Raw genomic sequence first — 27,303 nt, forward strand, 5'->3', positions numbered from 1 at the left:
GTTTTCAGTGTAGAAGCCTTTCAACTCCTTGATTGAATTCTGAAATATTTTATATTATTTTTACATTCTTATAGGAGTGTAGTTAGTGCTCAGTGTTGTATTAGTTTCAGGCATACAGCAAAAGCAATTGGTTGGACATATACTGATAGCCACTCTGTTTTAGATTCTCATCACATTCTTAATGCAGAATACTGAATAGAGCTTCCTGTACTGTAGAGTAGGTCCTTACCAGTTATCTATTATATGTAGAGTATTGTTTATATGTTGATCCCCTTCTCCTAAATTATCCCTCCTAGCCACCCCTCACTTTGCACTCTGGCAACTATAGGTTTGTTTTTATATCTATGACTCTAATTCTTTTTGTAAATAAGTTCATTTGTATAAACTTCTTAGATTTTGCTTATAAGCGATATCATATGATATTTGTCATTTTTTGTCTTACATAACTGGCTATGAGAATCTCTAGGTCCAACCACGTTGCTGCAATGGTAGTGTTTCACTCATTTTTATGGCTGAGTAATTTATTGTTTAAATTATGAAAGTATACACATTTACAAAAGACTTAGAAAATTCAGAACAAGGTTATATATAGTTCCACTATACATTATAATTTTTTTACTTAGATAAGTTTTTTAGTTACAGTTTCAATATCACACTCTCCAAAATTAATAGAATGTATATACAGAGAAGTTGAAAGATATAGTAGACCTGGGAGCAATTATGAACCATTTCAACATAATTAGGATTTATACAATTTTCACACAACAGTAGGAGACAAATTCAAGTTCCCATCGACTGTAAACTAGGAGACACTGGAACATATCCAGGGACATAAAACAAGGTGCAAAAATTACATGGTCTAAAAGTACTGAAATCATACAGAGTCTATTCTCTTATCACTGTAGAATTACATTAGAAATCAGTATCAAAAGATATTTGAAAATAACCCACACATATTTTCAAGTGCAAAACATGACATTTAACAAGAAAGATCTTTGACTTAACCATTGAAAGCCTCAACAAAGTTAGCCAGAAAAAATCATACAGAGGGTGATTGCAGGGAAGAAAGCATTTAAGTGAGAAATTAATATCAAAATAAGAAATTAATACTAAGATGCTTTAAACAAAATCCCATGTATTTAGAAATTAGATGTCCATTTTTAAGTGATGGGTATACCTAAGAGGTTATAACAAGGAAAATTAGAAAATATTTGTAATAGAGTAAAAATGAAAAGAGAATTTGTCAGAGTTTGTTGCATGCAACTGAAGCTGCTCAGTGCAATTAAATACAATGTGGAGTCTTGAGTGAGGTATGAAAACAAATAATGGACACTGGCATAAAATTTTGTGAAATTTGAACAAAATCAGTACTTTTTAGTTAATAATCCTGTATCACTTGTTAATTTCATGGTTTTTTTTTTAACAACATAATATTTCTTTATATTCTCAAATTGGATTAGAAGTTTCAAGCCTCATTCAAATTTATTTTGAGTTACTAATAAATTTTCTAGACTTTTAGCAGTAATACTAGATGCCAAAATGCATGCAACTATATCAAAGTTTTGAATGCAGATAAATTAGAAATCTAACATTCTAGTCATACTACATCAAACAAGTAGAATCAAAATGTCATAAATTTTTATAATTAGGCAAAAATTCATAAATTTTCTAATATTATACATACTATACATATGTATACAAATGCTTTTCTGCTACACTTAATAAAGGCTCAAGAAAGAACAGCAACAACAAAAATAGACAAATTGGAAAACAAACTAAATGAAATGGGAGTCCTGAATATGAAATAGAAAAAGTGAAATGAACTAGTTAAACGTAAAAGATCATCATATAGTCCAATTGTTTTTAAACGTGGCTGCTCATTAGAAACACATCTGAAGCTTCAGGAAAAAATAGTATTACCTGGGCTTTTCAGTTCCTCTTCACTTTCTGCCATAAGGGTGGTGTCATCTGCATATCTGAGGTTATTGATATTTCTCCCGGCAATCTTGATTCCAGCTTGTGCTTCTTCCAGCCCAGCGTTTCTCATGATGTACTCTGCATATAAGTTAAATAAGCAGGGTGACAATATACAGCCTTGACGTACTCCTTTTCCTATTTGGAACCAGTCTGTTGTTCCATGTCCAGTTCTAACTGTTGCTTCTTGACCTGCATACAGGTTTCTCAAGAGGCAGGTCAGGTGGTCTGGTATTCCCATCTCTTTCAGAATTTTCCACAGTTTATTGTGATCCACACAATCAAAGGCTTTGGCATAGTCAATAAAGCAGAAATAGATGTTTTTCTGGAACTCTCTTGCTTTTTCCATGATCCAGCGGATGTTGGCAATTTGATCTCTGGTTCCTCTGCCTTTTCTAAAACCAGCTTGAACATCTGTTCTAGTTTACATTTCTCTAATAATTAGTGGTGCTGAGCATCTCTCGTTGTGCCTTTGGCCACTTTTATGTCTCTTTAGGAGAAATGTCTGTTCAGATTTTTGGACCACATTTGAATAGCTTTGCTGGCATCCTTTACATATTCTGGATTTTAAACCCACAGCAGGCCTATGGTTTGCAAACAGTTTCTGCCTCTCTCTAGGTCGTCCTTTCACTCTCCTGATAATGTCCTGTGATGCACGGAAGTTTTTGATTCTTTTGAGGACCAGTGTATCTAATTTTCATTGTTTTCTATGCCTTTGGAGTCATGTTTTAGGACCCATAACCCAAGCCAGTGTCATGGAGATGTGTGTCTATGTTTTCATCTATGATTTTCAGCTTAATTTGAGGGTTTGTTTCTGGGTTCCAAGTCTATTCCATGGCTTGTATGTCTATGGGAATGCAGTAACATACTTTTGCAAGGTAATTTTGGCTCTTTGGTGTCCCTTGGAGTTTCATATGAATATTAGAATTTATTCCCAATTTGAGAAACAACAGGAAAAAAAAAGAAACACTGAGCTAAATAGGGATCAAATTAAATCTGTATTTGTTCTGGAGAGTATTGCTATTTAGGACACTGTTAAGTGTTCTAATCTTCAGACATGGACCGTATTCCGTTTATTTAGGTCCTCTTTAATTTAAGCAGTGTTTTAAAGTTTTCAGGGTAGAAGTATTTTGCCTCCTTGTTTGGAATCTGAAATACTTTTTATTATTTTTAAACTTTTATTGGAGTACAGTTGATGAACAACGTATCAGTTTCAGGTGTACAGCACCTGAAGTGAATAAGTGAATAAGCATTGAAAGGTAAACCAGTTATACATATATCCACTTTGTTTAAATTCTTTTCTCATGTAGGTTAATATAGAAAACTGAGTAGAGTTTCCTGTGCCATATGGTAGGACCTTACTAATACATATATAGTAATCCATATATGTTGATCCCAATCTTCTAATTTATTCCTCCTTGCCGCCCTGTCACTTTCCCCTTTATAGCCATAGGTTTCTTTTCTATATAAAGGCCTCTCTATCTCTTTTGCAAATAAGTTCATTTGTATCATCTTTTTAGATTCTGCATGTAAGAGATATCAAATGATATTTCTCTTTTCTATCTGACTTAATGTTCCTTTGTATAAGAAATTCTAGGTCCATCCATGTTGCTGCAAATGGTAGTATCTAATTTATTTTTTGTTTTTAGTTTTTATATTATACTTTAATATACTTTTTATATTATACTGGAGTATAGCCGATTAACAATGTTGTGATAGTTTCAGGTGGACAGCAAAGGGACTTAACCATACATAATATACATGTATCCATCGTCTCCCAAACTCCCTTCCTGCAGAATTCCCCATACTACACAGTAGGACTTCACTGGTTATCCATTTTAAATATAGCAGCATGTACATGTCGATCCCAAACTCCCTCATTATCCCTTTCCCTGTTCTTCTCCCCTAAGCAGCCATAAGCTTGTTCCATAAGTCTGTGAGTCTGCTTCTGTGTTGTAAATAAATTCGCTTGTATCCTTTCTTTTTAGATTCTGCATACCAGGGATGTCATACAATATTTCTCCTCAGTGTGACTTCCATCATTCAGTATGAAAATCTCTAGGTCCATCCATGTTGCTGCAAATGGCATTATTACATTCTGTTTAATGGTTGAGAAATATTCCATTGCATAGATGTACCACTTTCTCTTTATCCATTCCTCTGTCAATGGACGTATAGATGGTTTTCATGTTGGCTATTGTAAACAATGCTGCAGTGAACCCTTCAATGAAAGTATTTTTTTCAAATACTGACTTTCCCCCCCAGATGTATGCCTAGTAGAAAGACTGCTGAATTACACGGTAATCCTATACAGAGCTTTTTAAGGAAACTCCATACTGTTCTCCATAAATGGCGCACCCGTTTACACTCCCTCCAGCAGTGTAGGGGGGCTCCACTTTGTCTGCATCTTCTCTAGCAGTTATTGTTTGCAGATTTTTTGATGACGGCCATTCTGACCCTTGTGTGATAGTATCTCACTGTAGTTTTAATTTCCATTTCTCTAATAATTAATGGTGTTCAGCAGTTTTTCATGTTCGTTTGACTATTTGTATGTCTCCTTTGAGAAATGTCTGTTTGGGGTTTTGGTCCATTTCCGAATTATATTGTTGTTAGTGTCTTTTACATATTCTGCAGAGTAAATCCATGCAGGTTTATGGTTTGCAGACATTTTTGGTTCTTCTCTAGGTTGTCTTTTCACCCTCGTGAGAATGTCCTGTGATGCATGAAAAGTGTTCATCTTTTCCTTGAAGGCCACTGTGTCTATGTTTTGTTGTTGTTGTATGCTGTGCCTCTGGTCGGCCACTTAAGGCACCATCACCAAATCCAAGGTCATTGCAGTTGTTTTTCCTTCTACTGTTCTGTAGCTTAGCTGCAAATATTAGGTCTTGATTCATCTTGCATTACCTTCTGGGTATGCTATGAGGTCAGGTTCACCCTCAAGATTCTGCACGTGAGGTCAGGGTTCTGCAGTGCCATTTGTTGGATCTGTTCTTTGTCCAGTGACCAGTCTTAGCACGTCTATCAGAAATCAAGTGAAAATAGAAGTGAGGGTTTATCTCTGGGTTCTCAAGTCTATTCAATGGTCTAAATACCTATTCTAATGCAGTAACACACATCTGGAATAGTATTCTGGTTCTTCAGCATCTCTTGGAATTCCATATGAATATTAGGATGTTTTTGTCAATTTGTCAAAAAAAGTAAGGAAACTCTGAGATTGAATATGAATGAAATGAATCTGTATATTGGGCTAACTAGTATTGTTACTTAACAATACTAAGCATTCTAATACTTAAACATGGGTTGTTTTCCTATTACTTAGGTCTTCTTTAAGCAATGTTTTAGAGTTTTCAGGATAGAAGACGTTCAGCTCCTTGATGAACTCTGAAATATTTTATGTTATGTTTAAGTTTTTATTGGAGTATAGCTGTTGTTCAATGTTGTATCAGCTTCAGACATATAGCTAGGTGAATCAATTAGACATACACCTGTATCTACTCTGTTTTAGATTCTTTTCACAAAGGGGTCAAAGCAGAATACTGAAGAGAGTTCCCTGCACTGTATAATAGGTCCTTATTAGTTATCTATTACATACAGAGTAGTGTGTATATGTTCCCCCATCTCCTAATTTATCCTTCCAAGTACCACACACTTTCCACTCGGTAACTATACATTTGTTTTCTATATCTCTAACTCTAATTCTTTTTGTAAATAAGTTCATCTGTACCAACTCTTTAGATTTTGCATATAAGCAGTATTGTGATATCCGTCATTCTTTGTCTGACTTAGATCACTGGCTATGAGAATCTCTAGGGCCATCCATACAGCTGCAAATGGTAGTTTTTCACTCATTTTTCTGGCTGAGTATTACCCCATTGTATGTATGTACCACTGTTTTCTTTTCATTTTTAAATTATGAAAGTATGATGACACATTTATAAAAGACTTGGAAAATGCAGAACAAGTTTATATACAGTTCAACTATTTATTACAATTATCTTTTAAGTAAATTAATATTTTTATTTGGAGTCTCAAGTCAATCTCCCCAAAATTAATACAGGGAATATACAGAGAAGTAGAAGGACAGAGTAGATCTGAAAAATGCTATACACCAATTCGACATAGTTAAGATTTATACAATTTTCAAACAACAGTGTAATAAAAATTCTACTCAAGTTCCCATAGACTGTAAACTACAAGACCCTGGATCATGTCCAGGGACAAAGCACAAGGTGCAGAAATCTCATGGTCTTAAAGGTACTGAACTCGTAGAGAGCATGTTCTCTTATCACTGTAGAATTGTGTTGGAAATGAATATCAAAAGATATTTGAAAGCAACCCGCATATTTTCATATAAAACATGACATTTATCAAGAGAGATCTTTGACTTAGCCATCCAAAGCCTCAATAAAGTTAGAGTGAGAAAAACAGAGGGTAATGGCAGAGAAGAAATCATTAAAATGAGAAATTAGTATCAAAATGAGAATTAATATTAAAGATACTTTAAACAAAATCCCATGTATTTAGAAATTAAATGTCCACTCTTGAATAATGGCTGTATCTAAGAAGCCAAAACAAGAAAAATGAGAAAATATTTGTAATAAAACAAAAATGAAAAGAGAATTTATCAGAATTTGTGGCATCCAGCTGAAGGTACAGCTAAATACAATTTGGAATCTTGATAAGGATTAAAACATATAATGGACACTGGCATAAAACTTTGTAATATTTGAACAAAATCTGTACTTTAGTTAATAATACTGTATCACTTATTTCCTATTTTTTTAACATCATATATCTTTATATTCTAAAATTGGATTAGAAGTTTCAAGTCTCATTCAAATTTTTTTAAATCACTAAGAAATTTTTAGCACTAATACTAGATGCCAAAATACGTGGAATTATATAAAATTTTGAGTGAATATAAATTAAAATCTAGCATTCTAGTCATGCTGAGTCAAACAAGTATAATCAAAATGTCAAAAAAAATTTTAGCTAGGCAAAAACTCATGAATTTTTAAAGATATATATCCATTTTATTATACATACTGTATATGTATTTGTATACAAAAGCTTTACTACTACACTTGATAAATGCTTGAGAAAGAGCAACAACACAAAAAGAGACAGAGAAATTGGAAAACATAAAGTAAATGAAACGGGAGCACTGAACATGAAATAGAAAAAGCGAAACAGACTAAAGGTGAATGATCAGCATGTGGTCCAGAAGCCTTTCAACACAGCTGCCATTAGAAACACATCTGAAGCCTTGGAGAAAAATAGCTTTATCTGAGCATTTGCATTTTTCAAAATATTCCAAGATAATTCTGTTCTGTGTCTTGATTTTAAAGCGTGATTACAAGTTTTCCTGTTGAGTGTCGCTTCTTCTCCACTTGTCTGTCGGCAGAAACGTCCATGTTCTGGCTCTTGTGAGTAGTGTTGCAGTGAGCCGTGGGCTGCGTGTATCTTTTCAAATAATGGTTTTCTCTGAATATACACACTTGAGTGGGATTACTGGATCACATGGTAGTTCTGTATACAGTTTTTTAAGGAACCTCAATATTCTTCTCCATCACGGTTGTACCCATTTACGTTCCCACCAGCAGTGTAGGAGAGTTTCCTTTTCTCCGCACACTATCCTGCATTTATTGTTTGTAGATTTTTTGAGGATGATCATTCTGACTTGTGATGTGATATCTCACTGAGGTTCTAAGTTCTATTTCTCTGATAATGAGTGATGCTGACCATCTTTCACGTGCTGTTGGCCATTTGTATGTCTTCTTAGGAGAAATGTCTGCTCAGGTTTTTGGACCACCTTTGAATTGTGTTGCTGGTATCCTTTATATATTCTGAATCTTAACCAATAGCCTATGGTTTGTGAACATTTCTGCCAGTCTCTCAGTTGTCCTCTCACTCTTGTGTGAACATCCTTTGACACATGAAGTTTTTAACTTTTTGAGGAGCAGTGTATCTAATTTTCATTGTTTTCTATGCCTTTGGTGTCATACTTTTGGACCCACAACCCAAGCAAGAGTTAAGAAAATTCAGCACCACCAAACCAGTTCAATTCAGTTCAGTCCCTCAGTCGTGTCCGACTGTTTGTGACCCCATGGACTGCAGCATGCCAGGTTTCCCTGTCCATCACCAACTCCTGGAGCTTACTCAAACTCATGTCCATCGAGTTGGTGTTGTCATCCAACCATCTCCCCTGTCGTTCCCTTTTCCTCCAGCCTTCAATCTTCCACAGCATCAGTGTCTTTTCCAATGAGTCAGTTCTTTGCATCAGGTGGCCAAAGTATTGGAGCTTCAGCATCAGTCCTTCCAACGTATATTCAGGACTGATTTCCTTTAGAATTGACTGGTTTGATCTCCTTGCAGTCCAAGGGACTCTCAGGAGTCTTCTCCAACACCACAATTCAAAAGCATCAATTCTTCAGTGCTCAGCTTTCTTTATGGTCTAACTCTCACATCCATACATGACTATTGGAAAAACTATAGCTTTGACTAAATGGACCTTTGTGGGCAAAGTAATGTCTCTTTTTTAATATGCTGTCTATGTTGGTCATGGCTTTTCTTCAAGAAACAAATGTCTTTTAATTTCATGGCTGTAGTCACCATCTGCAGTGATTTTGGAGCCCAAGGAAAAAAAGTCTGTCACTGTTTCCATTGTTTTCCTATTTGCCTTGAAGTGATGGGACCGGATGTCATGATCTTAGTTTTTTGAATGTTGAGTTTTAAGCCAGCTTTTTCACTCTCCTCTTTTACTTTCATCAAGAGGCTCTGTAGTTCCTCTTTGCTTTCTGCCAAAAGGGTGGTGTCATCTACATATCTGAGGTTATTGATACTTCTCCCTGCAATCTTGATTCAAGCTTGTGCTTCATACAGTCCAGCATTTTGCATGATGTACTCTGCATATAAGTTAAATAAACAAGGTGACAATATACAGCCTTGACATACTCCCTTCCCAATTTGGAACGAGTCTGTTCCAGCAACAGTTCTAACTGTTGCTTCTTGACTTGCATACAGATTTCTCAGGAGGCAGGTAAGGTAGTCTGGTATTCCCATCTCTTTAAGAATTTTCCACAGCTTGTTGTTCTTCAAGCACTCTATCAGATCTAATCCCTTGAATCTATCTGTCACTTCTACTGGATAATTGTAAGGGATTTGAGTTAGGTCATACCTGAATGGTCTAGTGGTTTTCCCTACTTTCTTTAAGTCTGAGTTTTGCAATAAGGAGTTCATGATCTGAGCCACAGTCAGCTTCCGGTCTTGTTTTTGCTGATTGTATAGAGCTTCTCTGTCTTAGGCTGCAAAGAATAAAATCAATCTGATTTTGGTATTGACCATCTGGTGATGTCCACGTGTAGAGTCATCTCTTGTGTTGTTGGAAGATGGTATTTGCTATGACCAGTGCATTCTCTTGGTAAAATTCTATTAGCCTTTGCCTGCTCCTTTGCCCTGCCCTGTTCTATAGCTTAGCTCCAAAATTTAGCCCTTGATTCATCTTGCATTACCTTCTGTGTATGGTATCAGGTCAGGTCCACCCTCAAGATTCTGCACGTGAGGTCAGGGTTCTGCAGTGCCGTTTTTTGAATGTGTTCTTTGCCCAGTGACCAGTCTTAGCACTTCTATCAGAAATCAAGTAAAAATTGAAGAGAGGGTTTGTTTCTTGGTTCTCAAGTCTATTACATGGTCTGTATGTCTCTCCCAATGCAGTAACACACATCTGGAAGACTATTTTGACTCTTTGGTGTCCTTGAAATTCCATATGAATATTATTTTTCCCAATTCAGAAAAAAATAAACTCTGAGATTGAATAGGAATGAAATGAGTATCTATTTTTACTGAATAGTATTTTTATTTGAACATTACTAAGCATTCTAATATTTAAACATGAGTTGTTTTCCAATTATTTAAGTTTTCTTTAAGCAGTGTTTTAGAGTTTTCAGGGTTGAACCATTTCACCTCCTGGATTGAATTCTGAAATATTTTAATTTATGTTTAAATTTTTATTGTAGTATCATTGGTGTTCAGTGTTATATCAGCTTTAGGCATACAGCAAAATCAGTCAGTTAAATATATTTGTATATCCACTGTCTTTTAGATTCTTTTCACACAGGGGTTAATGCAGAATACTGAATAGAGTTCCCTGTGCTGTAGAGTAGGTCGTTATTAGTTATCTACTTTATATAGAATAATACGTGTATGTTGATCCCAGTCTCCTAATTTATCCCTTCCAGCCACCCCTCACTTTCCCCTCTGGTAACCATAGGTGTGTTTTCTATATCTGTGTTTCTATTTCTGTTTTACTGATAACTGCATTTATGGCAACATTTCAGATTTTGCATATAAGTGATATACGATATTTGTCATTTTCTGTCTGACTCACATCACTGGCTGTGAGAATCTCTACGTCCACCCATGTTTCTGCAAATACCAGTATTTTGTTCATTTTTATGACTGAGCAATACTCCATTGTGTACATGTACCACTTCATCTGCACTCATTTGTCTGCTGATTGACAGAGTGGTTCCATGTCTTGGCTATTGTAAACAGTGCTGCAGTGAGCCCTGGGGTGCATCTATCTTTTTGAATAACCATTTTCTCTGGATATATGCCCTGGTGTGGGATTGCTGGGTCTTATGGTATTAATAGTTCTGTATATTGTTTTTTTAAGGAAACTGTATATTCTTCTCCATCATGGTTGTGCTTACCTACATTCCCAGCATTAGTGTAAGAGAGTTCCCTTTCCTCATTACCCTCTCCAACATTTATTCGTAGTTTTTACTTTTATATGCATTTATTTTTTGCTGCGTTTATTCCTGGGCCATCAATTTTTATTTCTTCAGTTTCTTCTGGGGTATCTTTTTCTTCTGCACAACCTCTTCTGGTTTAGGAGCAATGTACTTCTCCAGTTAGCACCTTCTCAGTGTGGCAGGGAGCATTCACATGTGGGTGGATCTGACCATGAGTCTGTAAGTCCTGCACCGCCTCCTGGGGGCTTTGTTCACCTGAATGTGCTCAATAACCAGAGAACCTACGTCTAAGCCCTTAAGTTCAGCACTCTGCATTTCTGAGCATGTGCAGTAAAACTCAGCACTTTTCTCAGGCCACTGGCCCTGCATCCAGCCCCACTGTTTGGCCTGTGGACACCGACCAGCTCCACGCTGGAATGATGGAATGGCACACATCGCTTGTTTACTGTGACATCCTTCAGATACTTGGTGGCTTTTCAGATATGCATACACTTAATGGCCTGGGCGGTTTCTCGAGTGTTCTTAAAGTGAACACGAAGATTTGAACCTCTTGATCTGCATGATTTGTGGGGCTTTCTGGGACAAGTGTATTGTGCTCCATTTTTAGAGGTGACTTCAGACTCTGTAAATTTTATGATGATGGCCATTCTGACCTATATGATATCTCAGTGTAGTTCTAATTTTCACTAATAATTGGTGGTGTTGAGCATCTTTTCACGTGCTGTTGGCCATTTGTATGTCTTGGTAGGAGCAATGTCTGTTCAGGTTTTTGGATCACTATTGATTGTGTTCTTGGCATCCTCTATATATTCTGGATCTTAAACCCATAACAGGCCTATGGTTTGCAAACATTTTCTACCATTTTATAGTTTTCCTTTCACTCTCATGATAATGTTCCATGACTAATAGAAGCTTTTCATTTTTCTGAGGACCAGTGAATCTAATTTTCATTGTTTTCTATGCCTTTGGTGTCATATTTTAGGACCCAAAACCCAAGCCAAGATCATGATGATGTGTGTCCATGTTTCGTCAGTGTTCTTAGCTTAGGCTGAGGGTTTGTTTCTGTGTTCCAAGTCTATTCCATGGTCTGTATGTCTATTTGAATGCAGTAACACACTTTTGCAAGATAAATTTGGCTCTTCTGTGTCCTTTGGAATTCCATATGAATATTAGGATTTTTCCCCCCAATTTGAGGAGGGAGAGCTCTCAGATTGAAGAGGAGTGAAATGAATCTGTATATTGGGCTGACTAGTATTGTTATTTGAAGCATTCTAATATTTAAACATGGACTGTATTCCAATTATTTAGGTCCTCCTTAAGCAATGTTTTAGAGTTTTCAGGGTAGAAGCCTTTCACTTCCTTGATTGAATTCTGAAATATGTTATGTTATTTATAAATTTTTATTGGAGTATAGTTGGTGTACAATGTTCATCAGTTTCAGGCATACAGAAAAGTGAATCAGTTCAACATATACGTATAGCCACTCTGCTTTAGATTCTTTTCACATAGGGATTAATGCAGAATACTGAATAGAGTTCCCTGTGCTATAGTAGGTCTTATTGGTTATCTATTATACATAGAGTAGTGTGTATATGTTGATCCCAGTCTTCTAATGTATCCTTCCTGGTCACCCCTCCCTTTCCTCTCTGGTAACTGTAGGTTTATTTTCCATATCTGTAACTCTATTTCTACTTTATAAGTAAGTTCATTTATATGAACTTTTTAGCTTTTGCATATGAGTGATATCATATGATATTTATCATTTTTGTCTGACTTACATCAGTGACTATGAGAATCTCCTGGTCCATCCTTGTTGCTGCAAATGGTAGTATTTCGCTCATTTTCATGGCTGAGTAATACTCCATTGTATATATGTACCCCTTCGTCTTTACCCATTTGTCTGTCTATAGAAACAGGTTGCTTCCGTGTCTTGGCTACTGTAAACAGTGCTGCAGTGACCCCTGGGGTGCACGTATATTTTCAAATAATGGTTTTCTCTGCCTATATGCCCTGGAGTGGGACTGTTGGCTCATATGGTAGTTCTATACATGGTTTTTAAGAAATCTGTATATTCTTCTTCATCACGCTTGTACCCATTTTACATTCCCACCAAGAGTGTAGGAGAGTTCTCTTTTCTCCACATCCTCTCCAGCATTTATTGTTTATAGATTTTTTGGTGATGGCCATTCTGACCTGTGTGAGGTTGTATCTCATAGTTTTGATTTCCATTTCTTTAATAATCAGTTATATCCTGCATCTTTTATGTGCTCTTGGCCATTTGTACATCTTTTTTGAGAAATGTTTGGGTTTTGGCTCATTTTTTAAATGTTCTTTTTTATCAAATTTATTTATTTTAATTGGAGGCTAATTACTTTACAATATTGTAGTGGGTTTCACCATACATCGACACGAATCAGCCACGGGTGTACCCCCCTCCCACCTCCCCCCCCATGCCATCCCTCAGGATTGTCCCAGTGCACCAGCCTCGAGTGCCCTGTCTCATGCATCGAACCTGGACTGGCGATCTAGTTCACCTATGGTAATACAGATGTTTCAATGCTATTCTCTCAAATCATCCCACCCTCACCTTCTCCCAGAGTCCAAAAGTCTGTTCTTTATCTCTGTGTCTCTTGCTGTCTCACATTTTTAAATTGTGCTGTCGACATCTTCTATATACTCTGGATATTAATCCCATAGGCAGCCTGTGGGTTGCAAACATTTTCTGCCATTCTCTTGGTTGTCTTTTCACTCTCTTGAGAATGTCCTGTGACACATGGAAGTTTTGCATTTTTTTTGAAAGCAAGTGTATCTATTTTTGATTGTTTCCTGTGCCTTTGGTATCATATTTAATGAACTATGAACAAGCCCAGGTCATGGAGATGTTCACGGATATTTTTCTACATATCTATAGGTTAGCTCCAAAATTTAGGCTGTGACTCATCCTGTATTAACTTCTGTGGATGGTATGAGGTCAGGTCCACCCTCAAGATTTTGCCCGTGAGGTCCAGGTTTTGCAATGTCATTTGTTGGAAATGTTCTTGGCCCAGGGACCAGTCTTAGCACTTCTATCAGAAATCAAGTGAAAACAGAAGTGAGGTCTTGTTTGTGGATTCTCATATCTGTCCCATGGTCTGTAAGTCTATTCTAATAATGCATTACCACTGTTTTGCAAGATTTTGGGCTCTTTGGTGTTCCTTGGAATTCCAAAGAATATTAGGATTTTTCCCCATTTTTAAAATAACAAAATAAAGTAACTCTGAACTATGGAGAACAGTATGGAGGTTCTTTGAAAAACTAAAAATAGAGCTGTCATATGATCCAGCAGTCTCACTCCTACACATATATCCAGAGAAAAACATGATCCAAAATGATCTATTCACTGCAGCACTGTTTCCAATAGCTAAGACATGGAGTTCACCTAAATGTCCATTGGCAGTGGAATGGATAAAGAAGATGTGGTATATTATGTAATGGAGTCCTACTCAAAGTCTTTTTTAAAAAATGGAATAATACCATTTGCAGCAACATGGATGAACCTAGAGATAGTCATACCGAGTGAAGTAAGGCAGAGAAGGAGAAATGTTGTAGACATACCATATATGTGGAATCTAAAAGGAAATGATACTAATGAACTTACAAAACAGAAACAGACTCACAGACTTAGTGAAGGTACTTGTTTTTGCCGGGGAGGAGGGTAAGGATGGGGGGAAGGGATAGTTATGGAGTTTGGAATATACATAGTTCCATAGTATGGAGTTTGGAATGCTATAATTAAAATTGGATAACCAATAAAAACCTACAATATAGCACATGGAACTCTGCTCAATATTATCTGGCAGCCTGGATGGGAGGGGAGTTTGGGGGAGAATGGATACATGGATATGTATGGCTGAGTCTCTTTGCTGTCCACCTGAATCTATCACAACATTGTTAATAAAGTATACTCCAACACAAAATGTTTTTAAAATTTAAATACAAACTGGAAAATAAAGAAACTCTTAGATTTAACAGGGATTGAATTTAATCTATATGTTATTCTGGGAAATACTATTATCTGAACAATATTAAGTATGAGTGAGTTTGTGAAAGTCACTCAGTTGTGTCTGACTCTTCATGACCCCATGGGCTATACAGTCCATGGAATTATCCAGGCCAGAATACTGGAATGGGTAGTCTTTCCCTTCTCCAGGAGTTCTTCCGAATGCAGGGATCAAACCCAGGTCTCTCGCATTGCAGACGGATTCTTTACCAGCTAAGCCACAAGGGAAGCCCAAGAATACTGGAGTGGGTAGCCTATCCCTTCTCCAGTGGATCTCCCAATCCAGGAATTGAACTGGGGTCTCCTGCATTACAGGTGGATTCTTTACCAACTGAGCTACCAGGGAAGGCCAATATTAAGCATACTAATCTTTAAACATGTGTTGTTTTCTATTTATTTAGGTCCTTTTAATTTAAGCAATGTTTTTAGAGGCTTCAGGGTACAGTCCTTTCACTTTATAAATTCTGAAATATTTTATACTTTTAATTTTTATTGAAGTTAGTTGATAATATCTTGATAAGTTCTGGCATACAGCAAAGTGAATTATTCATATGCATTATGTATATCCACTCTTAGATTCTTTTCTTATATAGGTTAAGACAGAATACTGAGTCGAGTTCCTTGTGCTGTACAGTAGGTCCTTATTATGTTTTATGTATGTTGTATTGTGTATTTGTTGATCTCCCTACACATCTCCTAATTTCACTCTCTGCCAACCTCCTTCATCCTTTGGTAACCATAGGTTCGTTTTCTACATCTGTGACTATTTTTGTTTTGTAAGTAAGTTCATTTGTACCATCTTTTTAGATTCCACATATACGCGATACCATATGATACTTGTCTTCCTTTGACTTGCATCACTTAGTATGAGAATCTCTCAGTCCTTTTATGTTCCTGCAAATGGCATTATTTTATTTTTTGATGTGATGATTAACAAAATTGTTTCCTTAATGTCTCCCTCTGTTCTTTCATCATTAGTGTATAGGAATGTAAGAGATTTCTGTTATTAATTTTGTATCCTGCAACTTTACTGACTTTATTGATACTGTTTTCTGGTAGTATCTTTAGGATTTTCTACATATAGTATCATGTCATCTGCAAACAGGGACAGTTTTATTTTTTACATTTTGAATTCCTTTTTTCTTCTCTGACTGCTGTGGCTAGGACTTCCAAAACTATGTTGTATGAGCAGCAAGACATCCTTGTCTTGTTCCTGATCTTGGAGGAAATGCTCAACTTTTCACCATTGAGAATGATGTTAGCTGTGCATTTTTTGTAGATGTCCTTTATCGTGTTTAGGTAGGCTCCCTAATGCCCACTTTCTGGAGAATTTTTATCATAAGTGGATGTTGCCGTTTTTCAGAAGCTCGTTGCAGGCTTCTCACTGCAGCGGCTTCTCTGGCTGCAGAGCATGGGCTCCAGGGCACATGGGCTTATTCGTTGTGGTGCATGAGCTTAGCTGTCCTGCGGCTTGTGGAATCTTCCTGGACCAGGGATTGAACCCGTGTCCCCTGCATTGCCAGGCGGATTCTTAACCACTGGACCTCCAGGGAAGTCCAATCTCTAGACCTGCAGTTCTATTCAGATTTTCTCTTTCTTCTTGAGTCAGTTTTGGTAGCTTGGGTATTTCTAGGAATTTGCTCATTTCATCTAAGCTATTTGTTGACATGCAGTTCATAGTATTCTTTTATGATCCTTTGCATTTCTCTGAAGTTGGTAGTTGAGGGGATGTATATTTTGAGGGGTCATTCTCAGTGTCCTAGATCACCTAACCGATTTGATTTCAGGGTTCCCAGAGAGAACAATCACACGTGATGAGTTTCCCCCTTGGGCGTTCCTCTTGGCTCTTCAGCCCCATCCTCCTCAGCCTCAGGACAAAGGTGGCAGCGCCAGCCCCAGGCCAAGGCATGGGAGCCGCCAAAGTCAGGTGCCTAGAACTGGACCAGGGTTTACTGAGCACTCAGTGTGGAGCAGGCCTTACTCCTCACAGCAGCCCTGGCACCTGCCACCCATCACTGTTCCCATTTTACCAATAAGACAGCCTCAGGGACATAAGGTACTTGCCTAAGGTCACAAAACCAATGTGGACCTATCTGAAGTCAGGTCTGCTATCTGTGCATATTTCAGCAACCATGCTACACAGCCTCCTCCCTTCCCAAGGGACAGCTCCCTAGAATGGGGAACAGCTCCTAGAGAACTTAGGCTCCAGCTTATCCCTCCCTCCCTCCTCCTCCAAAGGTTTGATAGTGGAGCCCTCTCAGTGCCTCCACCACAGAATCTCCATCCACTGCTGTAGAAGCAGCAAGTACCTGCCACACAGTGCCCAGTACCAGGGAAGAAGCACAGTGCAGAACATGCGTGAGCAGGGCAGGTCAGCAGAGGATGTGTGTGTACTGAGCTGGCATATCTGAAAAATAATCTCTGGGAAGACCCAGAGAAACTGGTGGTAGTCGTTCCCTTGGAAAGGTGGGGGTTGGGGTGGGTTAGAGGTCGGGGTGGGGTGGGGGTTGCTGTTTAGAACTGGACTTAGATCTCACAGTAGGCAGTGTTGTGTCTGCTTTATACTCACGGGTGGGGACACACACACACACTTCTAAGTGCTCAGCCTACAGACGGGCAGGGGCAGGCTCAGTGAGTTCTCCCCACGCTGACTCATGACAGGAAGCAGGACCACCCGGGGGGCTGAAGGCAGTGGAATCTCACAGACCAAGGACTCCCAGCTCTGTGATCCTGGCAGAATTATTTGACCTCTCCGAATCTCAGACTCATTTACATAGTGGGAGTAAGGATAATACCTACCTCAGACGGTTGTGGCAAGGATTAAAAGAGATAGCACTTAACGAGCCGAAGGCCTCCCTGACAGAGTGAGAAAGTTTTTAATTAATCCTGTCATTGAACTATTTATAGTCTCATTACCTCACCACCATTGATCCCCAGCCCAGTCTTCCCAGAGGAGGTTCAAGCCAACTCTGGTTTGTCAGAGGGTGGGGCGATAGTGTCCCCTGGTGGACATGTTCTGAACTGTGCCAGATAAGTTTGACCCATTAGAGAAAGCGCAGGGGTCAAAATTCAGCTTTATTTCTTCCCTTTTACCCATCAATATTTCAGCATGTACTACTTAAGAGCAATGATATATTCTTATATAACAGTATAATAAAGTAAATAGTATTATCCAATCCACACAGGAAACATTCACATTTTGCCAGCTGTTAGTATGGTGTTCTTTACAAGTAACTCTTTCCTAGTCTAGGAACTCTCCTGGATTATAAATGATGGTTGATTTGCCAGGGCTCTTTAGTATCTTTAGTATCCTTTAATCTCCTGAACCATTTCTCAGCCTTTCTTGACCTTCCATGACCTCAACCATTTTGAGAGTTCAGGCCAGTTATTTTGCAAAAATGTCCCTCAACATGGATGTGCAGCTGTTTCTTCTTGGGTAGATTCATGTTATGAATTTCACAGGTGCTAGGCTGATGTTCACTCCAACTCTCCCGTGTGAGCATGTGGAACCGAGTCACCCACAGTCACACAGCGAGTCAGGATCCCGACAGGTGCTCAGGATTCCTGCAGAAAGGCAAGAATTCCCCCCGCAGCCAGGGCCGCCTCCAGCCCTGCACGTTGGGTGCCTGTGGGCTGGGAGAGCAGGGCCGCCTCCAGCCCTGCACGCTGGGTGCCTGTGGGCTGGGAGAGCAGGGCCGCCTCCAGCCCTGCACGCTGGGTGCCTGTGGGCTGGGAGAGCAGGGCCGCCTCCAGCCCTGCATGTTGGGTGCCTGTGGGCTGGGAGAGCAGCAGGGCTGTTTTCACAGTGAGCATCCCACAACAGTCCTGCTCTCTGGACTTCATTTTCTGTTTTGCCCATTTCTGTTTGTTTCTTACCTTTATGATGTTTTCATTCCACAAATGATACATACATCTCTTTTGTTTTTAGCAGAGTACTTGGGACAAAGCTAAAGTCCCCTTTGAAATCTTCCCCCTCCCCATTTCCTTCTCCCTCTTCCAGAAGTAGCCAGTTATCAGTTTGGTGTGAGAGAGAGCTGGCTACATTGCCAGGAAAAATAGTGCAGAATGGCGTAAGTAGCTGGAGCCAGCAGAGTATGTATGTGTACTTAGCTGTATGGCATCCTCTTTCCACAGATGGTCAGTCATTCTTCACATTTCCCTGGATGGGGACCTGGGGCCTGAGCTATTCACTTTCTCCTCCATCACCATGTTCCAGCATGTGGCCACAGCAGTGGCTACTTAGCCAATGCCCTCTGGATGGACATCTAGGCTGTTTACAGGGCTTTGCTACAATGAAACACACTGCCCCGTGCACCAGATCCAGGGCTTCTCTGAGGGAAGTACCCACTTTCAGGATCTGACACTGCCCCCTGGGCATGATGCTCCTTGAGTCAGGACTCCTCACGTGGGAGATGAGGAGGTTTCGATGCGTTTGTTCAGTCTGTTAGAACTGCAGGACTCTTGGGACCTCTAAGAATACCTGGGCTGGGCTTCCCCGGGGTGTTTCAAGGATTCTTCCGGTTCCAAAATAGTGCAGGGACACGGAGGTGGTGAGCTGGTGAGTCCGGATACTCACCCCAAATCCAATGAGAAGTCTCTGCCTCTACCTGGGTTTCAATTACGTTTCTTTAAAAAAAATTTTTCTTAATTCAAAACTCTGATACAGCTTGACTCATTACCTGGCCCAGGAATCCCATCTGTATCATGCATACTCACTGGTCCTGTTAATGTTACTACACCCATGCTCTTTATATATAGAAATTTGTTAGCTGCACTGGGGCTCACAAGATCTTTGATCTTTATTGCAGCATGTGGGATCTAATTCCTTGACCAGTGATTGAACCTCAGTCCCCTGCAATGGGAGTGCAGAGTCCTAGCTACTGGACCACCAGGGAACCTCCCACCCATGTTATTGTTGCTCCATGACTTTTACCAAGCTCCCAGCCAACAAACCCCAAGTGTCTGAAAGTGCCACCCTCGTGCCATCGAGGTTGTTTTTGCTGTCCTTTGGGGGGATTTTTGGCCACATCACGCAGCTTGTGGGATTTTAGTTCCCCAACCAGGAATCAAACCCGGGCCTTCAGCATTGACACATGGAGTCCTAACCACACTGCACCACCAGGGAATTCTCATGGAGTTGGTGTTTCTTACTTTTAGTTTTTCTAGGAGTATGGTTGATTTATGATGTTTTATTTCAGGTGTGCAGCAAAGGGATTCAGTTATACATCTCTACATGGCCATTTTTCTCAGCCTCATGCTGAATAGAATTTCCTGTGATATAGAGTAGGTCTTTGTTGATGATCTATCATATTATATATATATATGTGTGTGTGTATAGGTTTCTTTCACCTAATTTATCCTTTCCTCTCGCCTTTCCCCTTTGGTAAGCATGTTTCTTGTCCAAGTCTCTATTTTTTTTTTTTTTTGCAAATTAGTTCATATGGGATGAGTTTTTGAGTCCATCTGTAAGTGATATCACATGATGGTTAGCTTTATTTAGTATGATCATCTCTGGGTCCATTCATGTTGCTGAGATGGGTCTTATTTTCTTCTTTATGGCTAAGATTCCATTGTCTCTCTTCCTCCTTATCCATTCATCGGTCCACGGACATTCTGGCCACTCTGGTGTCTTGGTTATTCTAAATAGTGCTGTGGTGAACGCTGGGGTGCCTGTGCCTTTTCTCCGGATGCATCCCCAGGTGTGGGAATACCTGATTAACCTGTAGCTCTATTTTAAGTTTCTTGAGGAATCCCAGGGACGGGGGAGCCTCGTGGGCTGACGTCTCTGGGGTCACACAGAGTCGGACACGACTGAAGTGACTTAGCAGCAGCAGAGGAATCGTGGTGCTGTTCTCCATGTGGCTCTTTACACTTTGCATTCAAGGACACTGTAGGTGTCCCTTTTCCCCACATCCTGTTCAGCATGTATCCTTAGTAGATGTTTTAAAGATAATCACTGACTGGTGGGAGGTGATACCTTGTTGCAATTTTGAGTCCCTTATCTCTAATCATTGGCCATGTTAACCATCTTTTCCTGTGCTTTTTCTTTTTTAAATAATAGTGAAACTAATATTTACCTCTTGAAATTGGCCTCCAGAGAGTCCTCCTGATTTGAATTCTTTTTTGATTACCTCTCCCCAGATATTTCTTGAGAGCTGGGGCTGCAGGCCTTGTGAATGTTCAGGGCCGAGCTGCTGTTACCGGCAGTGTCCACACCGAGGCAGCACTTATGTTCCCAGCTGTGTCCCGGCAGACCCCAAGGCAGCCGTCCACAATTCTGGGGAGCTTCTCAGGATGACCCTTGGTGGCTTGCCTCAAGTGTTCCCACACCTTCCTGTGAGGCAGGGACTGTTTAAAAGCCACATTTCTCGATCTCTCTCCCAGAGGTTCTGAGTGGACGGGACTGGGGGAGGCTGGGAATGTGCATTTTGTCAAGTCCCCCAGGGGCCTTTGAGGGAGCGGCTTCGCCTCTCTGCTCCCCACTTCTGCCCCACCCCGGCAAACTCGAGCTCAACCAAGCAGGGAGAACTAGGAAGTCATTCATTTCATCCAAAGTTTTCCTTTCTTGGGCAGGAGGAATCATCAATTAGAAGTCATTAATTAGAACCCACAGAAGCCACCCATCTGAACCCGGGTTCCCTGAGTGGGGCGCCTCGGTGTGCTGGAGAGGCTGTTAAAATGCAGATGCTTGGGCCACACACACATCTGCCACAGAGGAATACTTGGGGGCACAGCCAGGGAATCTGCATTTGAATCAAGCTCTCCAGAGTGGCCACTGAGCCCAACACCTTCCACGCCCCTAAGAGGTGAGAGAAACTGAGGATCTAAGCCTAAGAGTGACTTGTCTTCAATCACATCACACGCTGATGGCAGAACTCTCTCTAGACAGAGGCTCCTCGCAGTACAGAACTCCAGCACTTAACTGTCCAGCGTGCCTGAGAGCTGTCACCTGAGACACCCCATCTGGCTGTCCTGGGACAGGCCCCTACCGTCTAGAAAGGCTGCGGTTTATCGTCTGTGGGATTGGTCTTTGATCTGATTGTCACTGTGTGTACAGGGGTGGCCACACTGGCCATTGTGTGAACACCCTTCTCTCTACCACTCCTGTGGGCCTTGAAAAAAGGTCAGACAGAGAGATGTGACCAAGGTGTACAAACAGAACCCCACTTTATTAGCAGTTAGTTCAAGATTGTACATTAATGGAGGAAGGTTCCCACGTTCAACACAACCCAAAACGGCTGGTTTGAGAGCCCTGATCAGCTGAGTGGGGAAGCACCCTCCTCTCTCCTCCCCACCCACAAAGGAAGGAAACCTCTGCCTGTTCCCCTAACCTGCCCCCCCCCAGTCAGCTCTCTCCTCTCTCCCCAGGAAATGACATGAATTTCATGCACAAATTACAAAAGGAGCCCTCTTGCTGATAATAAAAGCTAGCACAGTCATAGAAAACCCTCACCGCCCTCCTTCTCCTCAAGGGCCACAGAGAGGAGGGAGGGAGGGAGGGATGAACTTATTAGGGTGAAACACAGCCAGAGTCTGCCCTGGGCCCTCGACACTGACTGCACGAGGCCCACGGCTCTCCCTGGTGGGAGCTGGCAAAGGGAAGCCGTGGGGACAGGCAGCCCCAGCCAGCTAAGCAAGCCGGAAGCCCGGCACTGCCTCAAGCGCAGGGGGACCTCCATCCCCACCTCAACGAGAGCAGACTTCCTTTCTTCTTTGATGTCTGAAAAGCCCACGCTGTAGCCCCATCTGCTTGTTCTAGATGGGGAAATTAAGTCCCTGGAAGGAAAACCGTCACTGAGCTACTCAGTGCACACAACTTGGGCAAAACTTCACATCTGCCTCCAGCCCAGGGCTCTTTCTCCTCAACCGCGGCCTGGGCAAGGTGCCCCACCCCCCTTCTTTGGTGCGTTCCTGCGGCTCTGCCCTTGTGCACACAGACCATGGGCCTCCAGGAAGCGAAAACCCAGAGATGCAAAACAGAGAGAGATACTATTTGATGCCCTGTGGTCCAGTCCCAGGATCAGAAGGAGAACACAGGACCTTCTGAGTCCAAGATGCCTCATTTCCCACAGGCCCAGCCTCCACGCGTGCGGCCTCTTCCTTCCAGACTCTCCCAGCCCAGTCGGGAAGCTGCCTCCCCCGCCCCTCTGTTGATCTGGCACTTGGTACAGGTGACAGCGAAGGGACTGAAGTTTTTAAGTCAGCAACAAAAGGTAACACTCCCCATAGCCTAAATCACCCTTGCCGGTACAGGGCCTTGAAGAAACAGATCAGCTTGCGGGACGTCGAGCCTCAGAAATAACGTCATTTAAAAAACCAAAGTGAGCAGAATGGTAACTTCACTGGCTTGAAAGAGATTTTAGAAAACACACTTCCAAGATGCAACTTGTGTACCTTAACTAGGTCCTAATTCTAAAACCAGGCATAAATTATTTGGGGGAACTTTAAATAGGGACTGATGTTGCTGGGAAATGACTGTCGTCTTGGGAGTGATGGTGGGCCAACTGAAGGAAAATGACCTACCTCTTAGGAGATGTAAGCTGAAGTATTTGGGATGGAGTCTTAATGATAACTGCAACTTTTAAACTAGTTCAGAAAAAACGTACAGACAAAAAGATTAAAAAAACGTGGCAAAATGTTCACTGTAAGTCTAAACCGTGGATAGTGGGAGTTAGTTATAAAATATTTGGTACAACATTTACTTGCTCTTTCTAATGTACCTGTGGGGATAGCTCCATGTTGGGACCAACTGGTCTCTGTAGGTCAGCCCAGCAGTTTCCACCTGCTGGGAACAGACCACTGCTCCCTTGCTGGGCCCTAGAGGCACTGGCTGCTCCTATTGAGAGGTGCAGAAGAGACCCATCCTTACACCTCAGACTCTTTCTCCAAGTGCAAGACACCTGCTGTGGGCAGCTCTAGAACCCCGGGGACACAGCACACCTGCGCCCAGCCTGGGGCACAGGCGTGCGGAGGAGATGGCAGAAGGGGGGCAGAGTTTCTGCTCTTGTTTTCAGGCCAGTGACTTAGTGACATGGAGGATGCCGAGGACACTGCACCACTGACCTCTGGTTTTCTCCCCTCTCAGGGGATCTGTGTACTCAGTAGCCAAAGAGCCCCTAGGGCTCTCTCCCCTCCCCAGTACCTCCAAGTCCTGGCAGGGGTCCTTGAGACAGATTCCTTTAGTGGGAAGGGAAAAAGTAGCAGTGACAAGACAGACTTACAACACGTGGCAGGTCAAGTCCCCGGGATTTCCTCTGCTCCCCCAGGGTCTCAAACCTGCCTGTCTCTTCCTCAGGCTGGAGGACAAGGGGACCGGACCCACCCGCCCCTCGAAGACAGACCTCAGACGGTGGGAGCTCTGAGGGCCTCATCACAGAACACAAGCCTCGCACTGAAGGACAGGAAGGGAGGCTGGGCTCTGCACTGCGGAAGCCGCTGCCAGCTCTGGGAGTCTGGTTCCTGGTGCTGGTAAGTCCTCACGAGCATGCATGCAGGCATGCCACCCAGTCCTCAGACACTCCGCTCCTCAGCCCCCGCCGGGCTGGCAGCGCCAGGTTCTAAGGCCCCATGAAAAGCATAATGGGAACACTTCCCTTAGGGGACGGTAGAACCACATGCAGCCGGCTCCGCAGAACACTCCACTTCTCCATTCCACGGAGACCCTGGGAACCAAGATCTGGGTTTCCAGGCTGGGGAAGGGCCTTCTGAGGTGGGGTGAGCACAACAGGGATGCAGATCTGGGGCTGAGAAGGCACCGCGCTGGGAAGGAGTGGTTTGTCCCCATATCCTGGAATGACCAAAGGCAAGACCAAAGGAGGGACAGCAACCTGGCAGAGCAGGGTCCCAAGGATGGGCTCAGAGGCAGTGTGGCATTGGAAGAAGAGCTCTGGGCATGGAAGCGGGAGCCTCAAGTTTGCTTCTTGGCCCTGCTCCCAGTCAATTCTGTGACGTCAGCCCAGGAGGCCATCTCCCCTTTCTGGAGCTGTGTCCACACCCGTTGAAGGACCCCTCAGCCCCAACATCCTATGAACAAAGACCAGGCTCTCTAGAAAGGATTTCCGAGGCGTCAGTTCAAAGCTGAACTGGCAGTGGGAGGGACTGGGGAAGAGGCACCCCAGCCTTAGTCACTTCACATTGTTAGGAGGAGGGTAGGAGCAGGCCCCCACCAGAAACTAGCCCAGAGATCCCCTTGTCTGCAGAGGGGCCTGGAGACAGCTCTGAGGGGTCCTGGGGGCCCCCAAGCTCCCAGGGCAGCTCCCAACCTAGCACCATGTGAGGGGAAGGGGAACAGGCCAGCATTTAGCCCCGGGGTCTCCTACCTCAGCCTGGCTGTTTCCTTTGATCAGAAGTCCCCTGGGATCACTGCACTTCATGAAGCCAGACTTCCTGGAGACAGTAGGTCTTCCCTCTGCATCTCACCACCCCTGTTCTCCTGGAGTAGCTGCAGGGCAGCCATGGCACTTGACCTCTCCAAGGGCACATCCATCCTGTGTCCTTGAGGCCCCCACACGTGAAGATACATACCACGCCCCCATCCCATGCTCTAGCACTGAGATAGGACACCCTTTGGGACTGGGGCTTGCCACCATTCTGTATGACTGAATTAAAAACAAACCCAACCAAAAAAATATAATATATATATATAATATATATATATATACACAGTTATATATATATATGTAACACAGTGCAACCCCAGCACCCAGGGTATAAACTCTGGCACCAAGAAAAAAAAAAATTAAAATACTTTAGCTTCTTAGTACTTGGGAAGTTAAGGGGGGCTCTAGGAACCCTCGGCCCCAGGGAGCTGGCGTCAGAAAGAGGTGGTGGTCTCACCAACTCTGTCCAGCATCCGCCTGGGGTCAAGGCAGGGGCCTGGGGGCAACAAATGTACACTGGAGCATGTATACAGCCGGCCCCATGACCGCCTCAGTCTCTTACCACAGGAAACGCCACGCATGTCATGTCCCAGGGGGAGAGAGGGAGCAGGGTTGAGGACTGGGTCTCTGGGTCCAAATGGCATGGCAGTGCCCCCAGGGCCCTGAAGGTGGCCTTGAGAACCGGGTGGGTACTGTATGAACCAGCAGTTCTATCCCCAAAGCGGGAAGGTGAGATGTAAAGGTATAAGCTGCAATGGGTGTGGAGGTCCAGCATTCTCTCAAGGTGGCCACCCTCACACCCCGCCTATGGCTGCCTCTGGGTTTCCAGCTGATCCCTCTGAAGAGCCTGGCTTGAAACATCAGCGAAACATCCAATTTCTCTCCCTGGTTTGCCAGAGGCCCCAGCTGGACCCTTGTCCTTGTTGTCGGGAGGACAGAGACGACGTGGCAGCTAATACTGAGTGGACGCCCTACAGGGGCAGGGAGTGATGGATGGAGAGAGAGCACGGTGGGTAGACACAGTGAGGGCCAGAGAACAGAGTCTTGTGGACTCCTTCCTACCAGCCTGTGGTCCTCCACCAACAGGAAGTGGCCTCTCCATGAAAGACTGTGAGCGGAATGGACCTCAGGTGGCAAGGGAGGTCCGAGAGGCCACCGACTGCATGCTGGATGCTCTGAGGCACGTGGGCACCTGCCTGGGCTCTCCTCCTGGCTGGCCCGGGCCACGGCGGAATATTGCTTGTGAGTGCTTGGCCAGCCGGGCCCCGCTCCCCACTCTGCAGGTCAGTCTGGCTCAGCGTGTGGCGGGACGTCCCTGCCGTCACATTCAGTCCGGCGGTGGGGGCCGTGGCTACCTGGTGTTCTGCAGCTCCTCCCGGAGCCAGGTCGGCAGTGTCTGGCCCATCTTGTACAGCAGCTTGGAAAGCTCGACGTTGTGGTCCCGGTAATAGTCCTTCAGGAAGGCGCGGGACTGCAACAGGAAGGGAAGCTCAGACGTTGGTCATGTGCTGGTTTGAGTGACCCCCGCCCCCGCCTCTGGAAAACCAGCACCCCGCTGCCATTATCCCCCACTCCCATTATTTATTCACAACCTTCTTCAAAATGGTAACCTTCAAAAGAAAACATATAGTAGAAGCACCAAACTATAGTGCACAAGGTCGAAACTCGTGATTGGGAGAAGACAGAGAGACTTAATCAAGAGTATTTTGTTGAGGATTTTTGCATCCATGTTCATCAGTGATATTCGCTGATAATTTTCTTTTTTTCTGTGGTGGTATCCTCATCTGGTTTTGGTATCAGGGTGGGTGATGGTGGCCTCACAGAATGAGTTTGGGAGTGTTCCTTCCTCTGCAATTTTTTGGAAGAGTTTCAGAAGGTTAACTCTTCTCTAAATGTTTGATAGAATTTATCTGTAAAGCCCTCTGGCCCTGGACTTTGGTTTATTGGGAGTTTTTTAATCACATTTTCCATTTCAATTTAAGTACTTATGATTGGTGTGTTCATATTTTCTATTTCTTCCTCATTCCGTCTTGGCAGGTTGTACCTTGCTAAGAATTTGTCCATTTCGTCTAGGTTGTCTATTTTGCTGGTGTTTAGGTAAGTGCTGAGAGTAGTTTCCAATGGTCCTTTGAATTTCTGTGGTGTCAGTTATAGCTTT

General features: G+C 42.4%; 1 protein-coding gene and 1 pseudogene across 5 annotated transcripts in view; both read right to left on the reverse strand.

Moving 5' to 3' along the window:
- Nucleotides 1-9,303: 9,303 nt before the first annotated feature.
- LOC123466149 lies at nt 9,304-13,116 on the reverse strand (annotated as a pseudogene).
- Nucleotides 13,117-21,916: 8,800 nt separating this feature from the next.
- Nucleotides 21,917-27,303, reverse strand: part of NDST1 (N-deacetylase and N-sulfotransferase 1) — an 88,132-nt gene continuing 82,745 nt past the window's right edge. For all 5 annotated transcript variants that reach the window (XM_044947447.1, XM_025292405.2, XM_044947448.1 and 2 more), the window contains one exon: nt 21,917-26,616. In XM_044947447.1, coding sequence (XP_044803382.1) covers nt 26,497-26,616 — 120 coding nt within the window. In that variant the 3' untranslated portion in view covers nt 21,917-26,496. The remainder of the gene's footprint in view (nt 26,617-27,303) is intronic.

The sequence above is a fragment of the Bubalus bubalis genome, chromosome 9 (genome assembly GCF_019923935.1).
Source record: "Bubalus bubalis isolate 160015118507 breed Murrah chromosome 9, NDDB_SH_1, whole genome shotgun sequence".
Lineage (NCBI taxonomy): Eukaryota > Metazoa > Chordata > Mammalia > Artiodactyla > Bovidae > Bubalus > Bubalus bubalis.